Source organism: Sitophilus oryzae, unplaced genomic scaffold, assembly GCF_002938485.1.
Source record: "Sitophilus oryzae breed Bouriz unplaced genomic scaffold, Soryzae_2.0 scaffold_1693_pilon_pilon, whole genome shotgun sequence".
NCBI lineage: Eukaryota > Metazoa > Arthropoda > Insecta > Coleoptera > Curculionidae > Sitophilus > Sitophilus oryzae.
In genome coordinates this window covers 3103452-3127663 of record NW_022146383.1, presented here as the reverse complement: position 1 = coordinate 3127663, position 24212 = coordinate 3103452, and the positions used below count along the sequence as shown (strand labels likewise).

At 32.7% G+C, this 24212-nt stretch overlaps 1 protein-coding gene across 1 annotated transcript in view; it reads left to right on the top strand.

Annotated features, from left to right (window-relative positions):
- Positions 1-24212, top strand: part of LOC115880997 — a 673808-nt gene that overhangs the window by 381391 nt on the left and 268205 nt on the right. Inside the window, exon 4 of the mRNA XM_030898346.1 lies at positions 10503-10620. Within this exon, the coding sequence (XP_030754206.1) occupies positions 10503-10620 (118 nt within the window). The remainder of the gene's footprint in view (positions 1-10502; positions 10621-24212) is intronic.

Genomic DNA, 24212 nt, shown 5'->3' with positions numbered 1-24212 from the left:
GTTATGAAAGAAACTGCAAATTTTCACTTAAACTGATTTATTCCCTACACCACGTTCCCTTTACGTGGTATAGGGAATAAATCAGTTTAAGTGAAAATTTTCAGTTTCAGAATGAAAGAATACTACTAATAATGGCTAATTTAAATTTTCCGCCAGCCAGAATGTGCGATAATGTCTTACGATACGTTTTATACGTATCTGTTTCTTTTTCATATAAAGCACACATAATAAAGAAAGTTAGCAATAAAGACGTACGTCCTGCCATGGTCCTGCTAATTGGTTTCAAAATTGTTATTCTGAGTTGCGCTACGGGAACACGGTCCCAATCTTTACCATCAGATTTGTCAGTCTCTTTTTATTTCTTTGTCTATGTTCTTAGAGACCGCTATAGCAGCGCCAGATCGCGTATAACGGTCGCGACCCAAAATAATTTCTCGACCTAAAATTTTTACGGGTTTTCCAATCTAAACTTGCTGCCTTTATCTATGAGTGCAATTTTGTTTGATAACGAAAAATCTTCTCGAACCAAATTATATTTTAAGCGTCACATGAATGAATCCTTAGCCTTAAAGCCTTTACCAAATTTTTTTTTTCCTTTAAAACACAAAACCAAAATAAAAAAGACAGTAAACCAAAACCACCCCAAAACATTCCAAACAGATCCGTACCATTCCAAACCATTTAATTTAACCGCTCGTTTAGCACAGAAAGAGGAACTCTGGCAACTTTTCTTTTAAATTATAAACCACTTTTAAGGCCATTTAACCTCCCCGAGGGTACGGAATTGACCCCTGCCGGCCTCAGAGACCGGAAAATAAAAAAATCGTAAATTCCTCGGTCGTAACTTTCCGCTGGGCGACCTCAAGGGCCGTTGCCGCGCGCTTGAATTTACATTTTGGGAATTATTTATGCATACAGGTACGGCTTGGCGGCGGTCAGGGTCGAGTGCGGTCCTGACGTATTAATAATAGGACAGAGGGCAGGGGCGTTGTGAAGAAATCGTTTTAAATAATTTATGTTTGTTAAGCTTTTTGGTTAATTTATTGTTTTTGCTGTCGGTGTGTGGTTTGGTGTTAAAAATTATTGTTGTGTTTGTGTGATTAAAATTTGTGTAAGTAATTTTATGTGGCTTCTGAAATGGAATGCGTTAAGTGAAGTAATAGAACGGTATACTTTTATTACAGATTATTACATCCATATTCTTATAATTTTGTGGATATTTTAAGCAAAACTTTTGCACATACCGGGTGTTGCATCGTCGGACGGGACATAGGAAATCCCATGTAAATTTTAATAGTGTCAATTATTGGCTTCCCTAATTATTTTAGAGAATAATTCTATTTAGGTTTATTGAAGAGCACTAAAACCCACATTCAAAAGAACAAATTTAGATATTTTTGATTAACTCGTTTACGAGTTATCGCCGATTTCTTTTTAAATATTTTTCCTTTCTTATGGCCCTGTATTTACTTATGAGCACCAGCCAAGGTAAAAAATAACTGTCAAATGAAGTTGTCATTTTCAGAAATTTACCTATTTAGTGCTTTATTATTATTGAAAACTCATTCCTACATCGGAAATCTTAAAGATGTATTTATAAATACAAATTAATATGAATTAAAGTAAAATAAAGTAATCAATTACAAGGCTAATTATAATAGTATTATTACAATATTCAATAACTTATTAATTTAGGTACTATTAAATTGTTAGAACTTTAGGATTTAAGAAGATGTTCAAATATTGCTCCATCGACTGCTAGACAATAACCCAGGCGATCATAAAATTTTCTTCTTACATTCGTTAGTTGGTAAACTGAAATTCTATTGCATTCGGCAGAAATAGCATTTTTTAACTCGTCTAGATTTGGGTATTTTTTATCCTTGTATATCATGTTTTTTAAATGGCCCCAGAGAAAGAAATCATTTCGCGAAATATCAGGAGACCTTGCTGGCCAATTTACTGTATGATTTAGGCCAATTCCGTTAAAACTATTGTCTAAATATTTCCGAACAGCCAGGGTACTATGAGCCGGTCAGCCATCCATTTGGTACCAAACTTCCTGATTTTCCCTAGCGGCATCATGAAAAGCAGGTAAAATATGATTTTCGAGTAGTTCCAAATAATATTCTGCATTTAAATTTCGCGTAAGAAATAATGGCCGGATAATATTATGTCCGAATAGCCCTGCCCAAACATTCACTTTCTGTGGATATTGCGTCCTTGTTTCGACAAACCTGTATTGGTTTTCTTTATTCCAATATCGATAATTTTGAACATTGCGTTCATTATTTAAGGTAAACGTGCATTCATCAGTGAAACATATGTTTTTTTTTAAATTCCCTATCCGTGTTTGCTGTTTCCATCATATCAAAACAAAAGGCCTGCCGCCGTATTTCGTCCCCATCTCGTAGCTCTTGGTGCTTTTCATATTTGAAGGAATAGTATTTATGTCGTTTCAAAATTCGAAACGCTGTAGTGTGATCTATTCCTATTTCATCCTCAAGTCCTTTCAGTTTAAAATACATGATGAAGAGATTTTACAAAAAGCTTGTTATTTTAACACTGTTTACAATATATTCAAACTTGTGAACAAACAATTTCACTAATTTTGAACAAATTAATACGAACGGACACAAAAATAAAGTAAAACGCATCTTTTAGGAATTTTTGACAACAGAAATATAACTTGGCTAAGAAACCCATAGAAATTAAAAACATATATTTTATGATTTTACCGTATTACTAAAAGTACGAACAACTGAAATGTGAAGCTAAAGTATTAAACATAAATTATTTTCAACAAAACTGCAAACCTTGAATGTACATAACTTATTCAAATATAATTCATGTTAATATAGTATCTGCATTTGCCGCACATGGATCGTGCACATTTGATTCATGAGATTTTTGTTTTTTGCCATTTCTTCATTGACATATGGTTGCCATATACCACATCTCTTTCTTTTCTGGTATTGATTATTCAATTTTCTCTCTTCTATAAGTAAAAAAAACAACGCTTTATTGTACAAAAAGCCAAAACAGCTTCATCGACAAAGCATTCACAAAACAAAAAAGCACAAAAACAAATATACAAATAATAAAAAAAATGTCATACAATACAAATCAATTCAATAAAAAGTAAGTCATAAAATTACAAATAAAACATATATGGACATTGCAGAACACAGGCGTATCTAGAAAATTTTACAAAAGGAAAACTGTAAATGGATAAAATCATGTTATATATCATAAAATCAAGAGTTATAAAATATTAAATACTAGACCTTTAACCAGTGTGTGAGATGATCAAAATTTTAAAATTCAAAATTGTTCATGATTAAACATCAACAAAAAAGTCGTTTACCGCATATAGGGCTCTCTTCAGTAAGTATGATTTCAGAGCTTTGCGAAATGCGGGATAGAATGAAAGTGACTTGATATTCGAAGGCAAATGACTGTACATTTTCTTGGCATTGTACAGTATTGAGCCCTTAACTAGTTCTGAGCTCGGGGTTGGCAGATAAATATCGTGCTCCGCATTCCTAAGTGGATAGTTGTGAGAAGGCCTTTCCGGAATAGAGAATATGTGCTTGCGGATTAAGCAAACGGATTCAAAAATGAATAAGGAAGGAAGAGTCAGTATTTTCAAATTTTTAAAGAAATTCTGGCAGTGAGTTCTACTGTTTAGTCCCAATACATATCGAACTGCTCTCTTTTGAAGTTTGAAAATACGATCAAATTTTGTCGCGCAGCAAGTACCCCAGAATGGAAGGGCATAACGAAGATGCGACTCAAAAAGGGTATAATAGACCATTCTAGAGGTTGATGAGTTAAGTTCCTTAGAAACTGATCTTAGCGCAAAACAGGCAGAGCTTAGTTTCTTTGATAAGGCTTCGATGTGCAAGTCCCATTTTAACGAGTTGTCTACAACAAGTCCTAAGAATCTCACAGAGTCCACGACGTCAATAGTGGTGTTATTAAGTACAAAAGGTTGTATAGTACTTTTATATGACAAAACTGTAGTTTTTGAAAGGTTGAGGCATAGGAGATTAGAATCGCACCGAGATTTAATGGTGCGTAAGTCACTGGAAAAAAACAAAATTAATAGATGTCGTTAAAAGAGTGGCAAGTCTGAAGTGGCAATGGATAGGACATGTGGCAAGACAGGATCCAGACCGATGGCCCCAAGAAGTCGGAAAAAAAATGGAGACCTAGGGGAACAACAAGAAGTGTGGGCCGACCAAAAAAGAGATGGGTCGATGACGTCAGGGCAGTGGCGGGAAGACAATGGATAAGATTGGCTAGAGATCGCGAAGCATGGAAAAACCTAGAAGAGGCCTATATCCAACACTGGATGGAACCAGGCCGAGAAAGAGAAAGAAGTCACTGGATATAGTATTATATAGTGCCGTAACATCTGGGCCGCTCCAAGTGAAACTAGTATCGTCCGCAAAAAGACAGATTTTACCGCTAATGTCTAGATTTGCAATGTCATTGATAAACACCAGAAATAAAATAGGGCCAAGTAAGAGATTCAGAATCGGAGCTATGGTTACTCTTCGGTTTGATGGTCTTCATCTGACTTAAGCCTCTTTAAGTTGATCAAACCACTTAATTAATGCTTCCTCAAAATTAGCGTCCCAGTGAGGCACACTTTTTAGACTACCCACCATCTTAATAATGAAACATTTTTGGCGTGGTGGTGCCACAGAGATCCCAATAAAACTTTAGTCCCCGCTGGTAGGAACAATACTTGATAAAATCAAGTGCGCCTTTAACAGTTGCATATTGGTATCCTAACTTAAAGGTAAATGGTGCGGCGAGGCCTAATTCTTAAACGTAAACATTTTATAGAGGTTTAAATAGTGCTTGGGGTCCGCTGGACCCCACCACGCCAATTGAGGGTTAAATAAGAAAAATACTGTTATACAATCTTCCCAAATTCTCTATTATATACCTGACAGGTTATTTTCTTCCTAGATTTTAATTATTTAAGCGACTATTTAAGACACCGGACAAGAACAAGGGTCCCGGCTCAAAGACGCTGCCGTAATATTGTCCGAAAAGGACGGTTTGTGGGCTCGTTGTCACGTCGTACTGTCTGCTGACGCCAAGGATTCAATATACATTAGCCTAAGACGTTTCTCCTTTGCTCTGTCCTTAGTTCTTCGGCCCATTCAATTCGGATCGTTCATCATACGGGGGGATTACGATATTGTTAACTTGGTCGATATCCAGGTCTTTGTTGTACGTGATAAATTATATTAAAGGAATTTGAAAATTTTTGTATTAGTACCTATTACTATAATAATAGTTAGAGAAAAATGGCGAGATAAAAAATTTTAACCATAGAGTAGGGAAACTAAAATATAATTTTTTAAAGATGAACGTATACCGGGTGTTTTTAAAAAATCGGCTCAATCCTATAATTTGTAACTTCCTTGCTCTTTTAACATATTCCACAGGTTGTTTCAAACTTTCACCAAAATATCAACATTCTGTTTTCCCAAGTATAATTTGCAGATGGGAACTTTTATTTTTAATTCAGAAAGAGATAGTAAAAAGTAAATAATTTAACTACATATTGCTTAAAAAAATCACATAATTTGGAAATTTAAATTAAGTCAAAATTTTAAGCTGTCCGTTTTTTGTGACGATGCGGTGAGTGTATACACTTGAAACTGGGATATGTTTATTTTAATTATCGTCCTAATTACAGCAGTCAGCAGTTATAATTAAAGCAAAGATATTAATTCTAATTAAAACAGTTCTATTAAATCAGTATGCACGGGAGCAGCGCAAACTAAGCCATTTACAACTACGTACGTATTATCCAGCTATATATAACGATTTCACTGCTAGTCTTTTTTGAAGAGAACCAACGAGCTAAGTAAACCTTCAGCCGAAAAAGGGGCAAATTTACATGGAACCGTTTCCAACCATTAAATTATGCAAGGCGAATGCCTACAGAAGGCAAACTATTTTCCTCTCTCATGAATAAGTTATTTATAAAATCTTACATACACTGTTTTAGCTCAAAGCGGGGTTTAAACGTTGCGCAATGATTTAAGCGGAAAATGCCAAACCTTTTTCTCTTTCACTTTTAGGTATATGCAAAGGAAAAGACTTTTTATACACGAGTACAATAGAATTTAAACCTTGACATTTACGAAAATAACATATGTAATAGTATAAGAAGAACGAAAAACAGAAAAGTTTATACAGTTAAAGTTAGATACAAACTTATTGTTGTACGTTACATTAGGCAAAGGAAATAAAGTCCTCCAGTGCCAGCTCACCACTTACTGAAATTACTAAAATTACTAAAATTACTAAAATTACTAAAATTACTAAAATTACTAAAATTACTAAAATTACTAAAATTACTAAAATTACTAAAATTACTAAAATTACTAAAATTACTAAAATTACTAAAATTACTAAAATTACTAAAATTACTAAAATTACTAAAATTACTAAAATTACTAAAATTACTAAAATTACTAAAATTACTAAAATTACTAAAATTACTAAAATTACTAAAATTACTAAAATTACTAAAATTACTAAAATTACTAAAATTACTAAAATTACTAAAATTACTAAAATTACTAAAAGTACTAAAAGTACTAAAAGTACTAAAAGTACTATATAACTTTAGTAATATAGGATAACTTAGGGCTGCATAGCCAACAATAGACAACAATGGGCCCAACTACAAAGAGAGTATGTGCGGGAGACTACACTATAATTTTAAATGGTTGAATAAGCTGAAAATGATGATGATACGTATAAATAAACATAAAAATTTCGCTCTATCATATCCGTGACAAAATTCGTCAATTTTATAAATAACTAAATAGAGTTAGATATCGCATCTAATAGATAAATTATTTTCGAAATACGCTCTAAGAGATATAGATTTATCTATAGTAAACATAAATTAAAACATCATCAATAAAGTAACGAAACATCAAGATATACAAATTGCAAATTATTTTTCTCGAGAGTCTTCATTTAAATCGTTCCGAATAAGTTTCGTTTGCCTGTAAAATCGGAACAAATTGAATTTATGTCAAAACAGTAAAAAATATTGCCGCACGATACGGTTTCATGAGTCTCTACTAAAAGCTGTAGTTCTGACGTTGACTTGAAGACGTACAATAAACTTGCAACGGCGAATCGGATTAAATATTCAAAGCAACGTAATAGCAATAATAAAAGTAGAAGAAATAAGATTGATAAGTAAGGAAAGAGTGATTGAGGTTATGAAGAAAGAGCATGAAAGGGGATATTTGTGAGTTTGTTTACTTATGGAAAGGAGTAACGAACTTGTTATATGAAGATTAAGTTACTATCAAGTTTATTGAGATATATTTTTATTCTACTGCAATATTTTTCTAGGGATAAATATTACACGTCCATATATGGATATTTTTTTTGTTTTTTAAGCATCTGATTGATTATCATCTCATTAAAAATTAAATTTTAAATTCTTCACACTTCTTTTATACTCTGTATAACGTCATATAACCGAATTATTTTGAATTTTATTTCAATATTATAGCAATAAAAATTTATTTATATAGATTTAGTATTGTTTTTAATCAAGTTTCGGTATAAATAAACATAAAAATTTCGCTCCATTAACTCCGTGGCAAAATTCATCGATTTTATAAATAAGTTAACAAACCGAATCGGGCTGAATATACTGAATTTTTCATTTTCGAGGGTCGGTTAGTCGAATTCGGAATATTTTGTTTGAAGAACGCGCTCCGGTGGGCTTTAACAATTATTCTAAATGGTAATTCGAACGGGCGGAGATTTATTTTATATAATTTTTGCCGCTCGTCATCTCGATTTACCGATTTATTATACGGCTAATTGGAGTAATAAATTAAACAACGTTTACAGGGTGAGTTAATAAAAATAAACTGGCTAAATTAGCGCCCGCCGTATAGGAAATTGACGAAAGAAACACCACCGTTCAACGGTTTTTACATATTTATATGATTACCGCCGAGCAGGAGATTCAATTTTTCAAGTACGGCGGTTGTTGCAAAATATTTAAAAAAATACTGCCGATATACTTCTTAAAAAACAGAAATAACGCCCTTATTCTACAAAATTTTGTGTTGAGTTAATAAATACAACCTGACTAAATAACCGCTGGCGGTATAGACAACTGACGAAAGAAAGACCGCCGTTAGACGGCCTTACTTATTTACAAGCACAAATACCGCCAAAAAGCAAAGTAAATTTTTTAATTAGAATACCGCCGGTATACTTTTTTTAAACATATATACCGCCCTTATTTTACTACATTTTATGCGTTGAGTGAATAAATGCAAACTGGCTAAATTATCGCGGTTGTTACAAAAAATTGACAAAAAAAAGACCGCGGTTAGACGGTTTTACATATTTATTAAAAGCGAGGTAAGTCTTTCAAGTATGGCGGTTGTTGCCAAATATATAAAAATACCGCCGGTACCGTTTTTTCAAAAGACAGAAATACCGCTTTTACTTTACCTATGTGTTAATAAGTACTGGCTAAATAACCGCTGGCGGTATAAACAACTGACGGAAGAGAGACCGCCGTTAGACGGTTTTACATGTTTCTTAACATAAATATCCCTGAAAAGCGAGGTAAATTTTTCAATTATAATGATTATTATATTTTTTATTATCGCCTAATATATAAAGAATACCGCCGGTATACTCGTTTTAGAAGCAGAAATACCGCCCTTATTTTACCAACTTTTATGTGTTGAATTATTAAATACAAACTGGATAAATTACCGCTGGCGGTATAGATAACTGACGGAAAAAATACCACCTTTAGACGGTTTTACATATTTGCTTACGTGAATATCGCCGAAAAGCAAAGTAAATTTTTCAAGTACGGCGGTTGTTCCAAATATATAAAGAATACCGCCGGTATACTTTTTTTACAAACAGAAATACCGCCCTTATTTTACCAAAATGTGTTGGGTTAATAAATGGAAACTGGCTAAATTACCACCGGCGGTATAAACAATTGACAAAAGAAAGATCGCCATTAGACGGTTTAATATATTTATTAATATAAATACCGCTGAACAGCAAGGTAAATTTTTCAAGTACGGCGGTTGTTCCAAATATATAAAGAATACCGCCGGTATACTTTTTTTACAAACAGAAATACCGTCCTTATTTTACCAAATTTTATGTGTTGGGTTAATCAATGCAAACTGGCTAAATTACCACCGGCGGTATAAACAATTGACAAAAGAAAGACCGCCATTAGACGGTTTAATATATTTACTAATATAAATACCGCTGAACAGCAAGGTAAATTTTTCAAGTACGGCTGTTGTTGCCGAATATATAAAGAATACCGCCGGTATATTTTTTAAATATATATACCAACGAACAGCGATGTCATTTTTTCAAGTATGGTGTTTGATTCCAAATATATAAAGAATACCGCCAGTATACTTTAAAAAACAGAAGTACCGTCCTTATTTTACTAAATTTTATGTGCTTAACTCAGCACAAAAAATAAATACAAACTGGCTAAATAACCGATGGCGGTATACACAACTGACAAAAGAAAGACTTCCGCGTCGAATACCACCGAAGGTAAATTTTTCAAATACGGCGGTTGTTGCCAAGTATATAAAAAAATACCAAGTATATTTAAAAATATAAAGTATAATAAGCTAAAGTGTTCTTGAATAGTAGAATTTAGATGTTTTAAATAGTTTTTTTCTTAGTTCTTTCTGTTTTTTTTTTGTTTCTGATGACGGGAAGAGATATACTTCCGAAACGTTAAGCATGTTTTGTCCGTTAGGGAAATTTGTTATATTAGAAAAATACCGCCGGTAAGTTGGTTTACGTTGGATTAACGCAGCGGTGTTTACAAAAAATAATTATTTTATTTTGTAAATTTTTTTACAGAGCAAGTGGCGAAATAACCGGAGGACATTTCTGAAGAAAGGTTATTTATTTCAACCGTATTGTACAGGGTGAATCTTAAATAAATGGAAATATTTTATGGGTGGTATATTGCGACCCCAGAAACACACCTGTGTTTCACCAATTTTTTTTTCGCATAAAAAATGAAAATTTGGAATTCTTTGTAAAACCATAATATCTTCATAACATGGCCGCGTAGGTAGTAGATTAAATTTACAAGAAAGAAAGCACTTCTCAAAATGGAGGCGAAAAATCATTCTTTTTAATTTACAAAGTAAAATATCTCGGTTATTTTGGACTTATTTAAAAAATGGTAAAGAGAAAACATGTTTCTTTTATCAAGATCTACCAGCTCTAGGCTATTTGCACTTATTTAAGACACACCCTGTATAATGTACCTATTCAAAAATGCAAGAAGCGATAATCCGGATTTTTTATTAACCCTAGCTTTAATTTATCCCAGTTATTGTGTCACTACTGTACTTTAAAATTATGACGATTATTCCTAACAGTCTCCTTAATACTCTTTCTTTTTTTTACAGTTTCCGAGAAATACTTCGAGCTGAAACGCTTGAAAGCCGACGAGGGCTTCATCAGAGTTCAGTGCCGCGCAGACGGCATCTACCCCGCGCCCCTCATCAGCCTCCACTCCCAACAGAGGTAATTTTAATAGAGAACAAAGAGACAACCTAAAGGGTCTAATAAACACCTTATGTTGCACCTTATTGCTTTTATCGACCTCCCAGGAATAATAGTGTAGCCTAGCAGGATGAGTATGCCTGTGTGTGTAGTGCACACCGAGGAAAGACCGTTAGCTTTTATGTCGGCTGAAAATTAATTTAAGTTCGGTGTATGGTTTTCGTTTTGGGCGTTTGTTGAATTTAATGGTTTTGCATTTTAGTCTAATAAAGCTAGTTAATATAGTACGAAAAACAGACTACTTAAAATTTTAGTGTATTTGAAAGTTTAATATATTTTGAACTCGCCCACCGATTTAGGTGATTTTTAAATTAATTTGTAGCTAAATTATTTGACTTTCGAGCCTCATTTTTCAAATTAAAAATTAAAGAACCTATCCGTCTATTATACGAAGAAAAACAAAGTGTTTATGTTTTGGCGACAGTTTAACACACTTTGTGGAATGATTTTAACAAAGTAAGAAGTATAAAATCTACTGGGGGGTGCCAAAAAGAAGCATCTTCTTTCGATAGCTTATTTTTTCATTTAGAAATACCGCCATTATTTTACGGCGGTATAAAAAAACTGACTAAAAAACCACCGCCGTTAGACGGTTTTACATGTTTCTTAACATGAATACCGCTGATAAGCGAGGTAAATTTTTCAAGTATAGCGATTGTTAATATATTAAGAATACCGCCAGTATATTTTCTTAAAGAACAGAAATACCGCCCATATTAATTTAAATTTTATGTGTTGAGTTAATAAATACGAACTGGCTAAATAACCGCTGGCGGTATAGACAACTGACGAATAAAAAACAGCCGTTAAACGGTTTTATATACTTATTAATATGAATACCGATTTTGATTATATATTATATTTAAAGGAATTTGTAGCTAAATTATTTGACTTTCGAGCCTCATTTTTCAAATTAAAAATTAAAGAACCTATCTGTCTATTATACGAGGAAAAACAAAATGTTCATGTTTTGGCGACAGTTTAAAACACTTTTTGGAATGATTTTAACAAAGTAAGAAGTATAAAAACTACTGGTGCCAAAAAGAAGCATCTTCTTTCGATAGCTTATTTTTTCATTTAGAAATACCGCCATTATTTTACGGCGGTATAAAAAACTGACTAAAAAACCACCGCCGTTAGACGGTTTTACATGTTTCTTAACATGAATACCGCTGAAAAGCGAGGTAAATTTTTCAAGTATAGCGCTAAATCTGCTATACCTAAATCGTGCTAAATCGCAGTCTTCTTTGACAAGACAGATGTCACTTGTCTTGTCATTATTCAATTCATTATTCCAATTCTCAGAATTTTGTTAACAAAAGTTTCGTCTTAAAATAAAATTTTAATCAATCACAATTGTTTATCTCCATCATATACCAGATTTATAATACAGGTTGGTGGTAATAATTAAAGTTGATACAGTATTAAGTTTATTATAGTGATTTTCTTAGCCGCGTATTACACAGATCGTTACCCAGTGTTGCCACAAGCTTTTTTTTATCTGGGTAAATTATTACGAGTAGCGGCGTTAAATTGTTTGACAAAGGCGTAGATCTGCCCCGAACGGGGTAGGTGTGGTATCACTGCCGCGCTATCACTTTTCTATTAATTATTCCTTAAATTTTTACCCCCAACTCGCGTAAAGAAGCTTAACATTCGATTGCAATGTAAAACAAAAATAGACATAAATTAAAGAAAGTTTGAAACATTCTGTAGAATGGTTGAACAAAGTAAGGAATTGCATCTTTTTTTAATAGTTTGTGTTTTCAAAGTCAACAAAGAAATAGTTTTAATTGTTACAGTCTCTTTCAGAAGCAAATATCTCAAACAAAAAAAAACTATTGAGATGAAACAAGAAACAAATTATGGAAAAAAATACAAAATCATGATAAATTGGCTTTGAATTTTTTACTTTGTTAACCCATTTTACTAAAAAATCAAATAACCCAGCTGCAAATTAATAAAAAAAAATTACCAAAATGGACCCACTAGAACAAACTATTTTAGTTATTATTAAGTTTTGACACAGTTGTAACTGATTAAAATTAATATATTTCTTAATTACGAATTAAATTTTAAACGTCATTATGATAATTAAAAAACATAATTGAAAATCTAAAGTTAAACGTTTATTATTAGAAAAATTATATTAAAAACAAATAAAAATGTAATAATTCACATTACAATTTTCGTTATACGAAACGGTAAAAAACAGAACGATTTTTTGCCTTTTTAACTATAGTAAATTGTACAAAATTACAAATATAAAAACACGGAGTTCATATCTTTCTCTAATACTTTTTTACGTTTGTTTCTAGTATAGAACTGTACTCCTCGTTTTCCACTAGCAATTATTGCAATGTAAAATTATAATAGTTCTGTATAATGGCAAGAGCAATCAAATTAAGCACATCATGGAAAATGAAAATGAGCTGGCGTTACTGAAGCGTAGAGAAATTAATTCTTGCAAGCATTCCTATAATTGAAATTCCTTTAATTTAAAAGCAAAATTACATTTTTTTGTCTTTATATTTTTATATAGATTGTTTTCTATTTAGAATTTTGATTATATATCGCATACTAAGGTATCATAAATTATTTTTATTAAAAAATATTTGTAAGAAGGTATCCAATATACAGTATATCCCCGGATTCTCTTTACATGATGAAAAACTTTTTTATTATTTATATTTTGTGAAATATACACTCTTCATAAAAAGTTTTGCTTGTTCTAAAATGGTTAGTCCTATTTAAACTTTCCCACTGTTTTTCCCATACTGTTTTAGAGAAAATTAAGAAAAACATGGAAATATTGTTGAATTTTTTTGAAATCCTAAAAATTATTAAAGTCGTTTCTGTGATAATATCATTTTAATTTTTTTCTTTAGTAGATATTAATTTTAATTATCGTCATATTTTTCGCTGTTGTTAATCATTACATTATGACGTTACTTAAAATTCTATCAATAACAATCTATCAAAGAATAAAAACTAAATTATTTTACCATAGAAACAAAATTCTGTTTTGATTTTTAGGAAAAAAATCAACTATATTTTTAGTTTTTTTTTATTTTCTCTATAAAGGTATGGAAATTTGAAAGAGTATAAACGGGATTAACTATTTTAGAACAAGCTTTATGAAGAATGCATTTTTCTCAAAAGATCAATAATAAAAAAGTTTTTCTTTGTAAAAACAATCCGTGGATATACTTTATAATGAAATACATATGAAATTATTAGTAAGAATTTCAACATTTTGTTATAAATTTATAACTTTACGATTTAATTACGTCCTTTGACACTTTATTTGTTTATTTATTAACGAGTCGTTGTAATTTTCCCTATAGTATGTAAATTTTTAAGTGCAAGTTTAGAAACACTTGCATTTTTGGTAAAAATGAGTGAGTTGTTGTTCGACAGTGGTCGCGCTATTAGAACTCTAAATTCAAAAATCGATATCTCGAAATCCATTAGAAATAATTCGTTGTAGTTTTTTTCAAAAACTTTCTTAATATTTCTACTATATTTTCTTTGCAGACAGTATTTGAAAATCTGTACAAATAAAAAAATTACACGATTGCTGAAAATTGCTATGCACTAAAGTTAAAAGTAAATGGACGGGTTCAAAATTTTTGAAGGAAAAAAATACAGCCTTAAAATTTTTTCTCATTCAAACATCTTATAAAAGATCCGAACTTTAAAATAAAAAAAGAAGTTTCAATATCTAATGTGGTTCTTGAGTTATCGCGTGCTATATTTAAAAAAGAGTTTTTAAATTATAGCGGTTACTGACGTTCTGTCGCTATAAAAAATATGGTACCCTAACAATCTATACTCTATACTAATATATAAAATCCTTAAGTGACTGACATACTGATTAATCACGATCCTGCTCAAACCACTCAACGTAAGAAGCTCAATTTTGGCATACAGGTTGATTCTAGAGTGTAGAGGTTCGATATGAAGGGATTTTTCGAAATTCCAGTTCCAAGAGGGTGAAACCACCCCTCAAATATTACAATATTTTTTTATTTAAGAAACGGTCAAGTTTCCGAAAAAACCCTTAAACACGTATATTGTATTTTGTTTTTTTACAAATTTAGGATTTTTTAAAAATGTATACAGGGTGTTTCGGAAAATCTGGTCATTGATTAATCACGATCCTGCTTAAAGCGCTTGACGTAAAAAGCTGATTTTTGGAAAACAGAATGACTTTAGGGTGTAGAGGTTCGATAAGAAGAGATTTTTCGAAACTCGAATTCTAAGGGAGTGAATTTTTTATTTAAAAACCGGTGAGTTTTTCGGAAAAACTCTTAAACACGTGTATTTTAATTTGTTGTTTTACATATTTTAAGATTTTTTAAAAATTTATACAGGGTGTTTCATAAAACATGACCATTGAGGAATCACGATTCTGCTTAAACTGCTTGACGTTTAAAGCTGATTTTTGCCAAACGGATTGACTGAGGAGTGTAGAGGTTCGATAAGGGGGAGTTTCTCGAAACTCAAATTCCAAGAGGGTGAAAACGCCCCTCAAATATTACAATATTTGTTATTTTGAAAAACGGTTAGTCTTTCGGGAAAACGCTTGGACAAGCATAATTTATTTGTTTTTTTTACATATTTTGAAATTTGTTAAAAAATCAAACAGGGTGTTCCAAAAAGTTGGGTAATTTCTTAACCACGATTCTGCTTAAACTGCTTGACGTAAAAAGCTTATTTTTGGCAAACGGATTTTTCGAAAGTCAAATTCCAACGAGATGAAACTACCCCTCAAATATTACCAAGTTATATAATAATATCGCCATATTGTTTTTTCTCATGCTGATATAAATGTGAAAAAATTTTATCCAGTTTATGGAAATTCTTGCTTTGCTTTATCATCACCATTACAAATGATTAATTCGACGCGAACGAAGTCGCTGGTACACGCTAGTATCTTATAATTTTCGTCGCATTTCTCTCACTCCGACTTAATAAGATCCCTATGCGATTTATTTCCACACATGTAAATACCGACCTAAAAGTAAGAGTTGCCAGCACGGTATAACTATACGTTTCTGATATTTATTTATCTTAGCGTATTTTAATCCTAAAATACCCTGAGAATACGTATTGCCAACAATTTAAATCATTACTGATTGCTCCGTATATTATCCAACATCCTTTTATTTAAACAAAAACGTAAATAAACAAATAGATTTTTTATTAACTTTAAAGTAAATGTTTTTAATAATTATTTTATCATTCATTTTTAATTCAAGGTTCTTTACGAAACAAAGTTAATATCGTAAATCCAACGAATTATCCTCTCGCCTAATTGGACGACAAGCAAAACACCTCTGAATTTATTTAAATAGCTCGATTTTCTTATTAAATCCGGAAAGAACGCGGCAACACGGCTCTAATTTCGCCCCCAGACCGTCTAATAAGTTCCCATTAAAGCCACATATATCGGCCATTAATTACTTAATTGGCTTCCTTCGCTCGCATTGTACGCTGCGTTGCCGCCGACGCTGGAGTTTCGGAAGAAATTAAAGACTTCCTGCCAAGGAAGTGGGCGGATCTGCGTCGTAAATTTGGCCGCGTTTACATATATACGGTCCTGGATCACGTGAACGGCAACGAGGCAATAAATATCTTTCAAAAATCGGGATGTTCTATCTTTTAACAGATATACAGGATGATTCACGGCCATGGCACTTTCGACGTTTATGGAGAACCTGAAAACTGGGATTTTTGCATAAAGGCACCTGCTCCATCTGTCTAAAATATTTTCATAGTTACAATGTTGCCATATCATTTAAAAAGTGGTAGCATCTTTGTTATTTTAAATGGAACACCCTTATGGATATCTCATTATTGTTATATTATAATAACCTATACCTAGCTCGGATAGTTTTCGAGATAAAAAATAAAAAATGTGTAAAATTGACAAAAACATGATTTTGAAAAATCATTAGTTAAATAATAAATTCGGCATATTGGAAGCTGAAATTTGGTTTACAGGTTAAGGAAAGTCGGTATATCCAATTTATCTAAATCAACTGATTGGATATCAAACAGGGAGATAAAAAAAAACTATTATTTTCGTTTGCTATAAATACTGAAAATAAATTACTCAAATCTTGTTATTTTAAATTCAACCCTATGAATATTATTTAAAAAATCAAAACCCAAATAAAATTGCTTTTCAACGATATATCATGTTTCTATACCTAACTTTCTGGTTTCTTCAGTAAATACCATTTAAAAGATAATAATTCTATTATAATTATTTTGTTTAAAGAAAATCGTTGCCATGATAAATATTCAAACTTATAGGAGTCACTGTTTGATAATGATATGATGATAATAATGATGATAATTTTCCAAGCTGAGCTATATGCTAATGAAACCTGTGTGCAACTACTGGTAGAACAGCAATACACCGGGAAAACATAGTCAAGCCGCGCTGAAAGCACTTGAGGCAACGAAAAGCACGTCTATGACGATTCTTCATTGTAAGAAACTACTCAATACATTAGGAGATAGGAACAACGTGTCGCTAATATGGATACCGGGACATGTCGGCCTAGAGGGAAATGAACGTGCTGATTCCCTCGGCAAATTGAGGCAGACACGCCGTTTGTGAGCACAGAACTTACACTTAGCGTTCCTAAAAATCTCGCAAGCGACATGCTCTGTGAATGGGTTAGGGGTACGACGTTCCGGGACTGGAATGACAGTCCCGGAATGGAACATACCAAAAAAATCCTAGCAGGGCCATCCAAACATAGAACAGGAGAACTCCTAAAGACTGGTAGGAATAGAACGCGTACACTCACTGCAGTGTACACGGGCCACTGCCGGCTGAGATCACACCTACAGAGGATGGGACTGGTGGAAGACGCCGAATGCCGACTCTGTATGGAAGATGACGAAACAAATAAGCACGTTATGTGTACCTGCTCCGCTGGGGGCAGGACCAGGTTTGAGATGTTTGGCAAACCCATGCTAGACCTATCAGACCTAAGAGACATATCACCCTCGGACATAACGGCCTATGTTAAAAGGCTGGGTCTTGAGGGTGAACTTTAACGCTCTTTGTATATTAAAGAGCTTGTAGAAACTGAGCCACAATAGGCGCTCGCGGCCGCAGTGGAGGGTCCCACGGGACCCACTCTTGGTCAATACAATACACTGTTTGATCAAGCTCGAAACAACAATGTAGCAATTATTTTTAGTATTTAGTATTAACATTAAAATGCAATCGATTTTGAAAATATGAGCCTTCAGAAAACTCTTGCATGTTTTTTCACCGGCTTTTGGACTATACCTTCTATTTGGTAGTATAGTTCAACCCTAGAAACACGCCTGTTTTTTTCTAAAAACACGCCGCGAGTTTTTTTTTTGAAAATTCAAAATTTTTTGATTTTTTTTGGAATTTTTTTTAGTTTTATGTTAAAAAAAACATAATTTCTTGATAATATGGCAACATAGGTATTAGATTAAATATACAAGAAAGAAAATCCAGAAAAGATCCGGCGGTTCTCAAAATTTTAGCAAAAAATCACATTTTTGGAAATTTTCAAAGTAAAATAACTCCGTTATTTTGGACTTATTTGAAAAACTATAAGGGGAAAATATGTTTCTTTTATCGAGATAAACCCCTTAAAATACATGCACTTATTTCTGGGACACCCTGTATAAAAAGTTAAAAGAGCAAAAATGTCCAAGCATATACACAAAAACACTGATAGGAATAAACATATTTCATATATTCATCCTATCCCATATTGCCAAACTCTGATAATGTTGATAAACTAACCGGACTTCAACATTCATTTTCGCACGTTTAATAACGACCCTCCCTTAATAGCGTAACTTTCCAGATAAAATCTGAAACCCTAAATCGTGCGGGTTACAGAAAGAAACCGAGTATAAAGTACGAGAAGGAAGTAAACATGGAGAACGAAACAAACGGAGTGAGAAAGGGCTGGAGGAGGGAGGTTAGAGGGTGGCAGAGGTCAGATTTATGCTCTTTTGTAGCGGGCCGAACCCGTCTCGTCGGTTAATTGCGGAAAATAGAGACGGTGGCGGCGACTTTGAATCGGGCTGAGCGTTTTAAAAGCACGTAAGAATTTTTTTGCGTTTCTTTATCGATCGGGTTTGTTTTTGTTTGCTTAACACTTTTTTTTTTGGTTTTTGTTGGCTTGGAAATAGACGTTAAAATTGAAAATTTCAAGGTAATTGACCAAAATCAAATAAAATATTTTTTTTGTAATTTAAAAAACGTAAATTTTTACCAATTAACAAAAAATATTTTAAATTAACTAAAAAAAGTCGACTTGCTCTAACCTCGAACATATTTTTTACTTCACTTCTATCCTCTGCCAACCCATACTCTACCCCTGTTTACTTTCCCCTTTCCTTTCTCTATCCCTTCTACGATTTAGGACCTCAGATTATATCTAAAAAGTTACGGTATTAAGCGACTGAGCTCGTAAAATGAGCCGAAATGAAGCTAGCCGCTCGCTAAATCAGCATTATCAGTTTAAAGCGATTCCCGATCCCGGATAGAAATGAATAACTGGGCGAGTTTATTTATGATTACCGGTGTTTTTGAATATTTACTCGGGTTTAAAGTAGTTATAATTCGTTTCTTACAAAGGAGAAACTTATTGTGGCAAAGACGTCACAAATCAAACAGTTTGATATCATAGTTTTGCTAGTTATGAGTAGAAATATGCAAATTTGTGTTTCACGTTGGTAAACTAAAGGATATGCTGATTTCAAAAGTTTTCTACCGCAGCGCTGTATACGGCAGAAATCAGTAATTTTCACTATGTATTTTACGCCCTCCCGTTTACAGTTCATGTTGATTGCATTAAAATAATATTGAAATCGTGGTTTTGTCATAATATTTAAGTATTATACTTTCTGCTGGTGCAGTTTTTAAGACTATAAAACACGTAGGTACGAGATTTGTGTGATGTAACGCTAAATTAAAAGGGTAAAATATCGTTATTTATTCCGTCACGAAAATTCTAATTAATTATTAAAAAGAAGTATAAAAAACACTCAAAGTTTCGGTCTCAACGTTTATATTAAGTTAAACAGTGACACGTGTTTCAGTGACAAGTCATGATTGTAGAAAACTTCCGAAATCAAACTGCCGAGGTAATAATTGAATTCCGCCACATATTCCAATAGTTCTCCGATTTTTATAGCATTGTTGTGATCTTCTGGGGGAGTGCACATGATTTTGGTTTTGTTGATGTTTAGCTTAAGGCACAAAGCCTCGTATACCCATGTATATGTTTTCAACATTTCTTGAATTGTTGTAACGTGTTTTCAACTAGAGCGCAGTCATCAGCGTATTGAAGTTCTGTGATGAATTTTGTACGTGTTTTTGCCTTGAGTCTTTTTATGTTGAACAGACCGCCGTCGTATCTGTATCTAATGCCCATTCCTCTCATCTGCAGTTTGCTGTCCACTATAATGGAGGCGCTGCCATGAATATGTTGAATAGGAGAGGCGCTAAGACACATCCCTGCCTAACTCCTGTATTTGTCAGGAAGGGATCGCTCAGTGATCCATGATGTGACACTCTTGACTTGTTGTTATGGAGGCTTTTACACACTGTAATAATAATAATAATAATAATAATAACGTTTATTAAACATTTTCTCTTGAAATTAAAACAGATATAAAATAGTACAGTACAATACAACATAATATGCTACTATATCTAATGCACATTATCTAAGTACAATTTAACTAAGACTATATTTAAATTTTAAGAATCAAAATAAACGTTAAAAGAATTACCACAAAGTAATAGAATTACTTGTATGTGGAAAGGAATACAATTTAATTATGACAATATATAATGTTCACTGGCACTTATGAAAATTTATTTTGTATATTTTAAGTTAACTAGGTCATTAAATATATCTCTACCTCGATCAACCATCCATTTGCATACCCCTTTTTTAAAACCAGAGTAACTTTTAACATCCTTTAGGAAGGTTGGTAAGATGTTATATAATCGAGGTGCAAAAAACTTTGAAGATCTTTGTCCAACAGTTTTAGAGCATAAACTAGGATAAAACGCCTTATGTCTAGTTTCATATTCATGGTCAACATGTTCAATAGATATTTTCCCCTGATAAATGAATTTTAAAACATCTAGGCAGTATAGCTGACGTATATCCAGTAGATGCGCCTGCTTAAAGAGAACGTTTGAAGAGAAAGTTTTCTTTTTATTGTAAATAATTTTTATGAACCATTTTTGAACAGAATACAAGCTCTTTAAATGACATTCAGCCGCACCACCCCACCCTAGAATTCCATATGTCAAATGAGATTGTACAAGGGATGAGTACAGGATTCTAAGCTGTTTGACGTCCAAAAAACTTTTCAAATAATTAAATTTCGGCAACAATCCTCGCAATTTTTTAGTTACATTATTAATATGAATATTCCATTTAAGATGTTTGTCGATTGTAACCCCTAAATATTTTATAAAATCACATTCCGGTATTACATTATTATTGGTTATTTGTAATCTGTCCCAATCTGGTTCATTATTTTTATAAATAGAGAAGGATATATATTTGGTTTTGTCATAGTTTAATGTTAATTTGTTTTTGATAAACCAAGTATTAATTGTCTGAAAGTCTTCCTCTGCTAATCTTTTCAAATTCGACCAAGAGTTAGATTTATAAAATATCGCTGTATCGTCTGCGTAGCTAAAAATTTCTGCTTTTGTATTAATTGTAAGTAGATCGTTAATATAAATAACAAATAATAACGGATTTATATATACAGGGTGTCCCAGAAATGAGTGCAGATATTTTAAGAGGTGGTAGATCTGGTCAAAATAAACATATTTTATCTTTACCATTTTTAAAATAAATTGAAAATAACTGAGTTATTTAACTTTGAAAATTTAAAAAAATAATCGCAACATTTTGAGAACCGCCGGCAGATATTGCCAACTACATCCAATTACCCGGATCAAGCCCGGATTTCAGTTAATTCGACGCACTGTGTTGCCATATGGACAAGAAAGTATATGTTTACAAGTAAGTCATAAAATCACAACACCTGAGGAGTTTGCAGAGATGCATTACATTTTTAAGATTGTGATATTATTACATAAAATAAATTAAAAGTTAAATGTTTAAAAGTTAAATTAAAAAACTTACCCAACATTAAAAAGATACTTATGACAGATCGATGTAACTGCGACAGTTCTCTTTTTCGATACACACTTAACTAAATACACTTCATTGTGCTGCTTTACTTGTACGTGCTATTATAAAAACTGCTAAAATAACAGTCCCCATTTTTAACTTAACACATTATTTTCGTATAGGCTTCATCACAATTTGAACCACTGATTTACAAAACACCTTGAAAAGCACACATTACACATTACCTTGAATATCTTTCTGAATGAATAAATGTTGAGAATTATTGTCTCTTACCGCCACTTTACGAACTCCTTTCAATCTAAGAAAATACATGTTTCACTCAACAATTTTAAATACGTATTTTGCTTTTTCGCTATTTTTTCGATGTATTTCGACAATTCCGTCAACAGCCCAACCATCCGTCGGCCTAGACAGCCACGCATCACTGGTTGGTAACTGCTCACTGCTTCTTTGTCGCGCCGGCGTGTCGAGCTTGCGTCATGCGAGGTTGCCGTAGTTTCAACAATTTCAAATTCAAGACACTCGAAGCAATCAAATTCTTATTAAATTTTAAAAATAAAACAGAAAAACATGAAAGGAAACAAACAAAACACAAATGAATTGATAATTGATAAGGTCACAAAAAAGAAATTTCTAAATTGTTTATCGTAATTCAGAATTCAATATATCGAAAACAGCCCGACGAATAATCAATTCATTTTCGTTTTGTTTGTTTCCTTTCATGTTTCTCTGTTTTATTTTTAAAATTTAATACAAATTTGATTGCTTCAAATCTCTTGAATTTGAAATTGTTGTAACTACGGCAACGTTGCTTAACATCGTCGTCTGACGCAAGCCTGCCACGACGGCGCGGCTCAAAGGACCAGTTCACACGTGGCACTCTTGGTCGACGCGCGACGGTCGGGCTGTCAAAATACATCGAAAAAACAAAATACGTATTTAAAATTGTTGAATGAAACATGTCTTAAATTGAAAGTAGTTCGTAAAGTGGCGTTAAGAGACGGTATTCAAAGTAATGTGCGCTTTTCAAGGTGTTTTGTAAATCAGTGGTTCAAATAAAACAGAGAAACATGAAAGAAAACAAATATTGAATTCTAAATTACAATAAACATTTTAGGAATTTCTTTTTTGTGGCCTGGTTGTGAATAATATGAAGAATCATTTTCGTAAACGTCATAAACGTAATGTTTTAGTTAATTTTCGGTGGTTTTTGTTAAGTTTTCATTGAAAGGGTAAGTACTAAAAATAATTAATGTGTTTTTTTTCTATAATAATTATTAATAATGAGCACTGATGAAAATTTAACATTCTTAATTTTTGAGTAGAAATTTTTCTATGAATTTATAAATGTAGAACTATGTAGAATGTGGATAACATAGGAGGTTACAACACTGCATGGTTTAGATACACCGTAGAGAAATCTCAGGTGAATAAACAAGTGGCACTAAAAAGTTTTTTCAAATTTCCCGGAAAATGTCAAGAAAAATTTTAAATTTTCAACATTTTTTTTTCGCAAAAAAAACCTCATAGGCGTGTTTCTGGGGTTGAACTATACTACCAGTTAAAATATCTGCACTTATTTCTGGGACACCCTGTATATATATATAATAACGGATATATAGATATAATAATATGATACTTATAGACTGGTAAATTATAATAGATAATAGGATCACAATTTTAGAATTTACAATTATCCAACATATGATACGCAATTTCTAGATTAAAAACTATTACTATTTTATTTTTCCAGACCAGACGAACGAAATACTTGTCTTATTACATTTTTATTTCTTTCTTTTGTTCTATTCTCCCAGACCGAAATTTAATCATAATCTTGACAGGATCTATTTTCTCGTTATTAGTGCTATGTCGCTGGCGGTCGCTCGGCCAAGACTAAAAGCATTTCTTTGGCCCGACCACTTTTCTCCGAAAATAGAACAAACCGACAGACACACATACAATTTCTAGGAAGTATTTTTCGGACGCTGTCCCCATACATCACCTCCTTATTCCGTTTTGTCGTTGGCCGCTCCCGTCGAATTATGGCCGCCGCAGCCGGACGGCGGACGCTTTTAGTGGCCGCAGGGCGCGCTCTTATCTTTTCACACACCGCTGAATCGAACTGTTATTATGGAACGAACGGAATCCGTCCGTTACGTCTGGGTTTTTTGACGGTTTCGGAAAGAAATGTTGTCGCTGGCAATTTATTATGGGAGACGACTATTTTGCATTTTGACAGAGTGCAGTTTGACGAAATAGGATTGGCAAATACTAATTGATAACATTAGTTTGTAGATTGTATGGGAAGAGGGTTAGTTAATCACCGCGACCCTATACAGTGTTGTT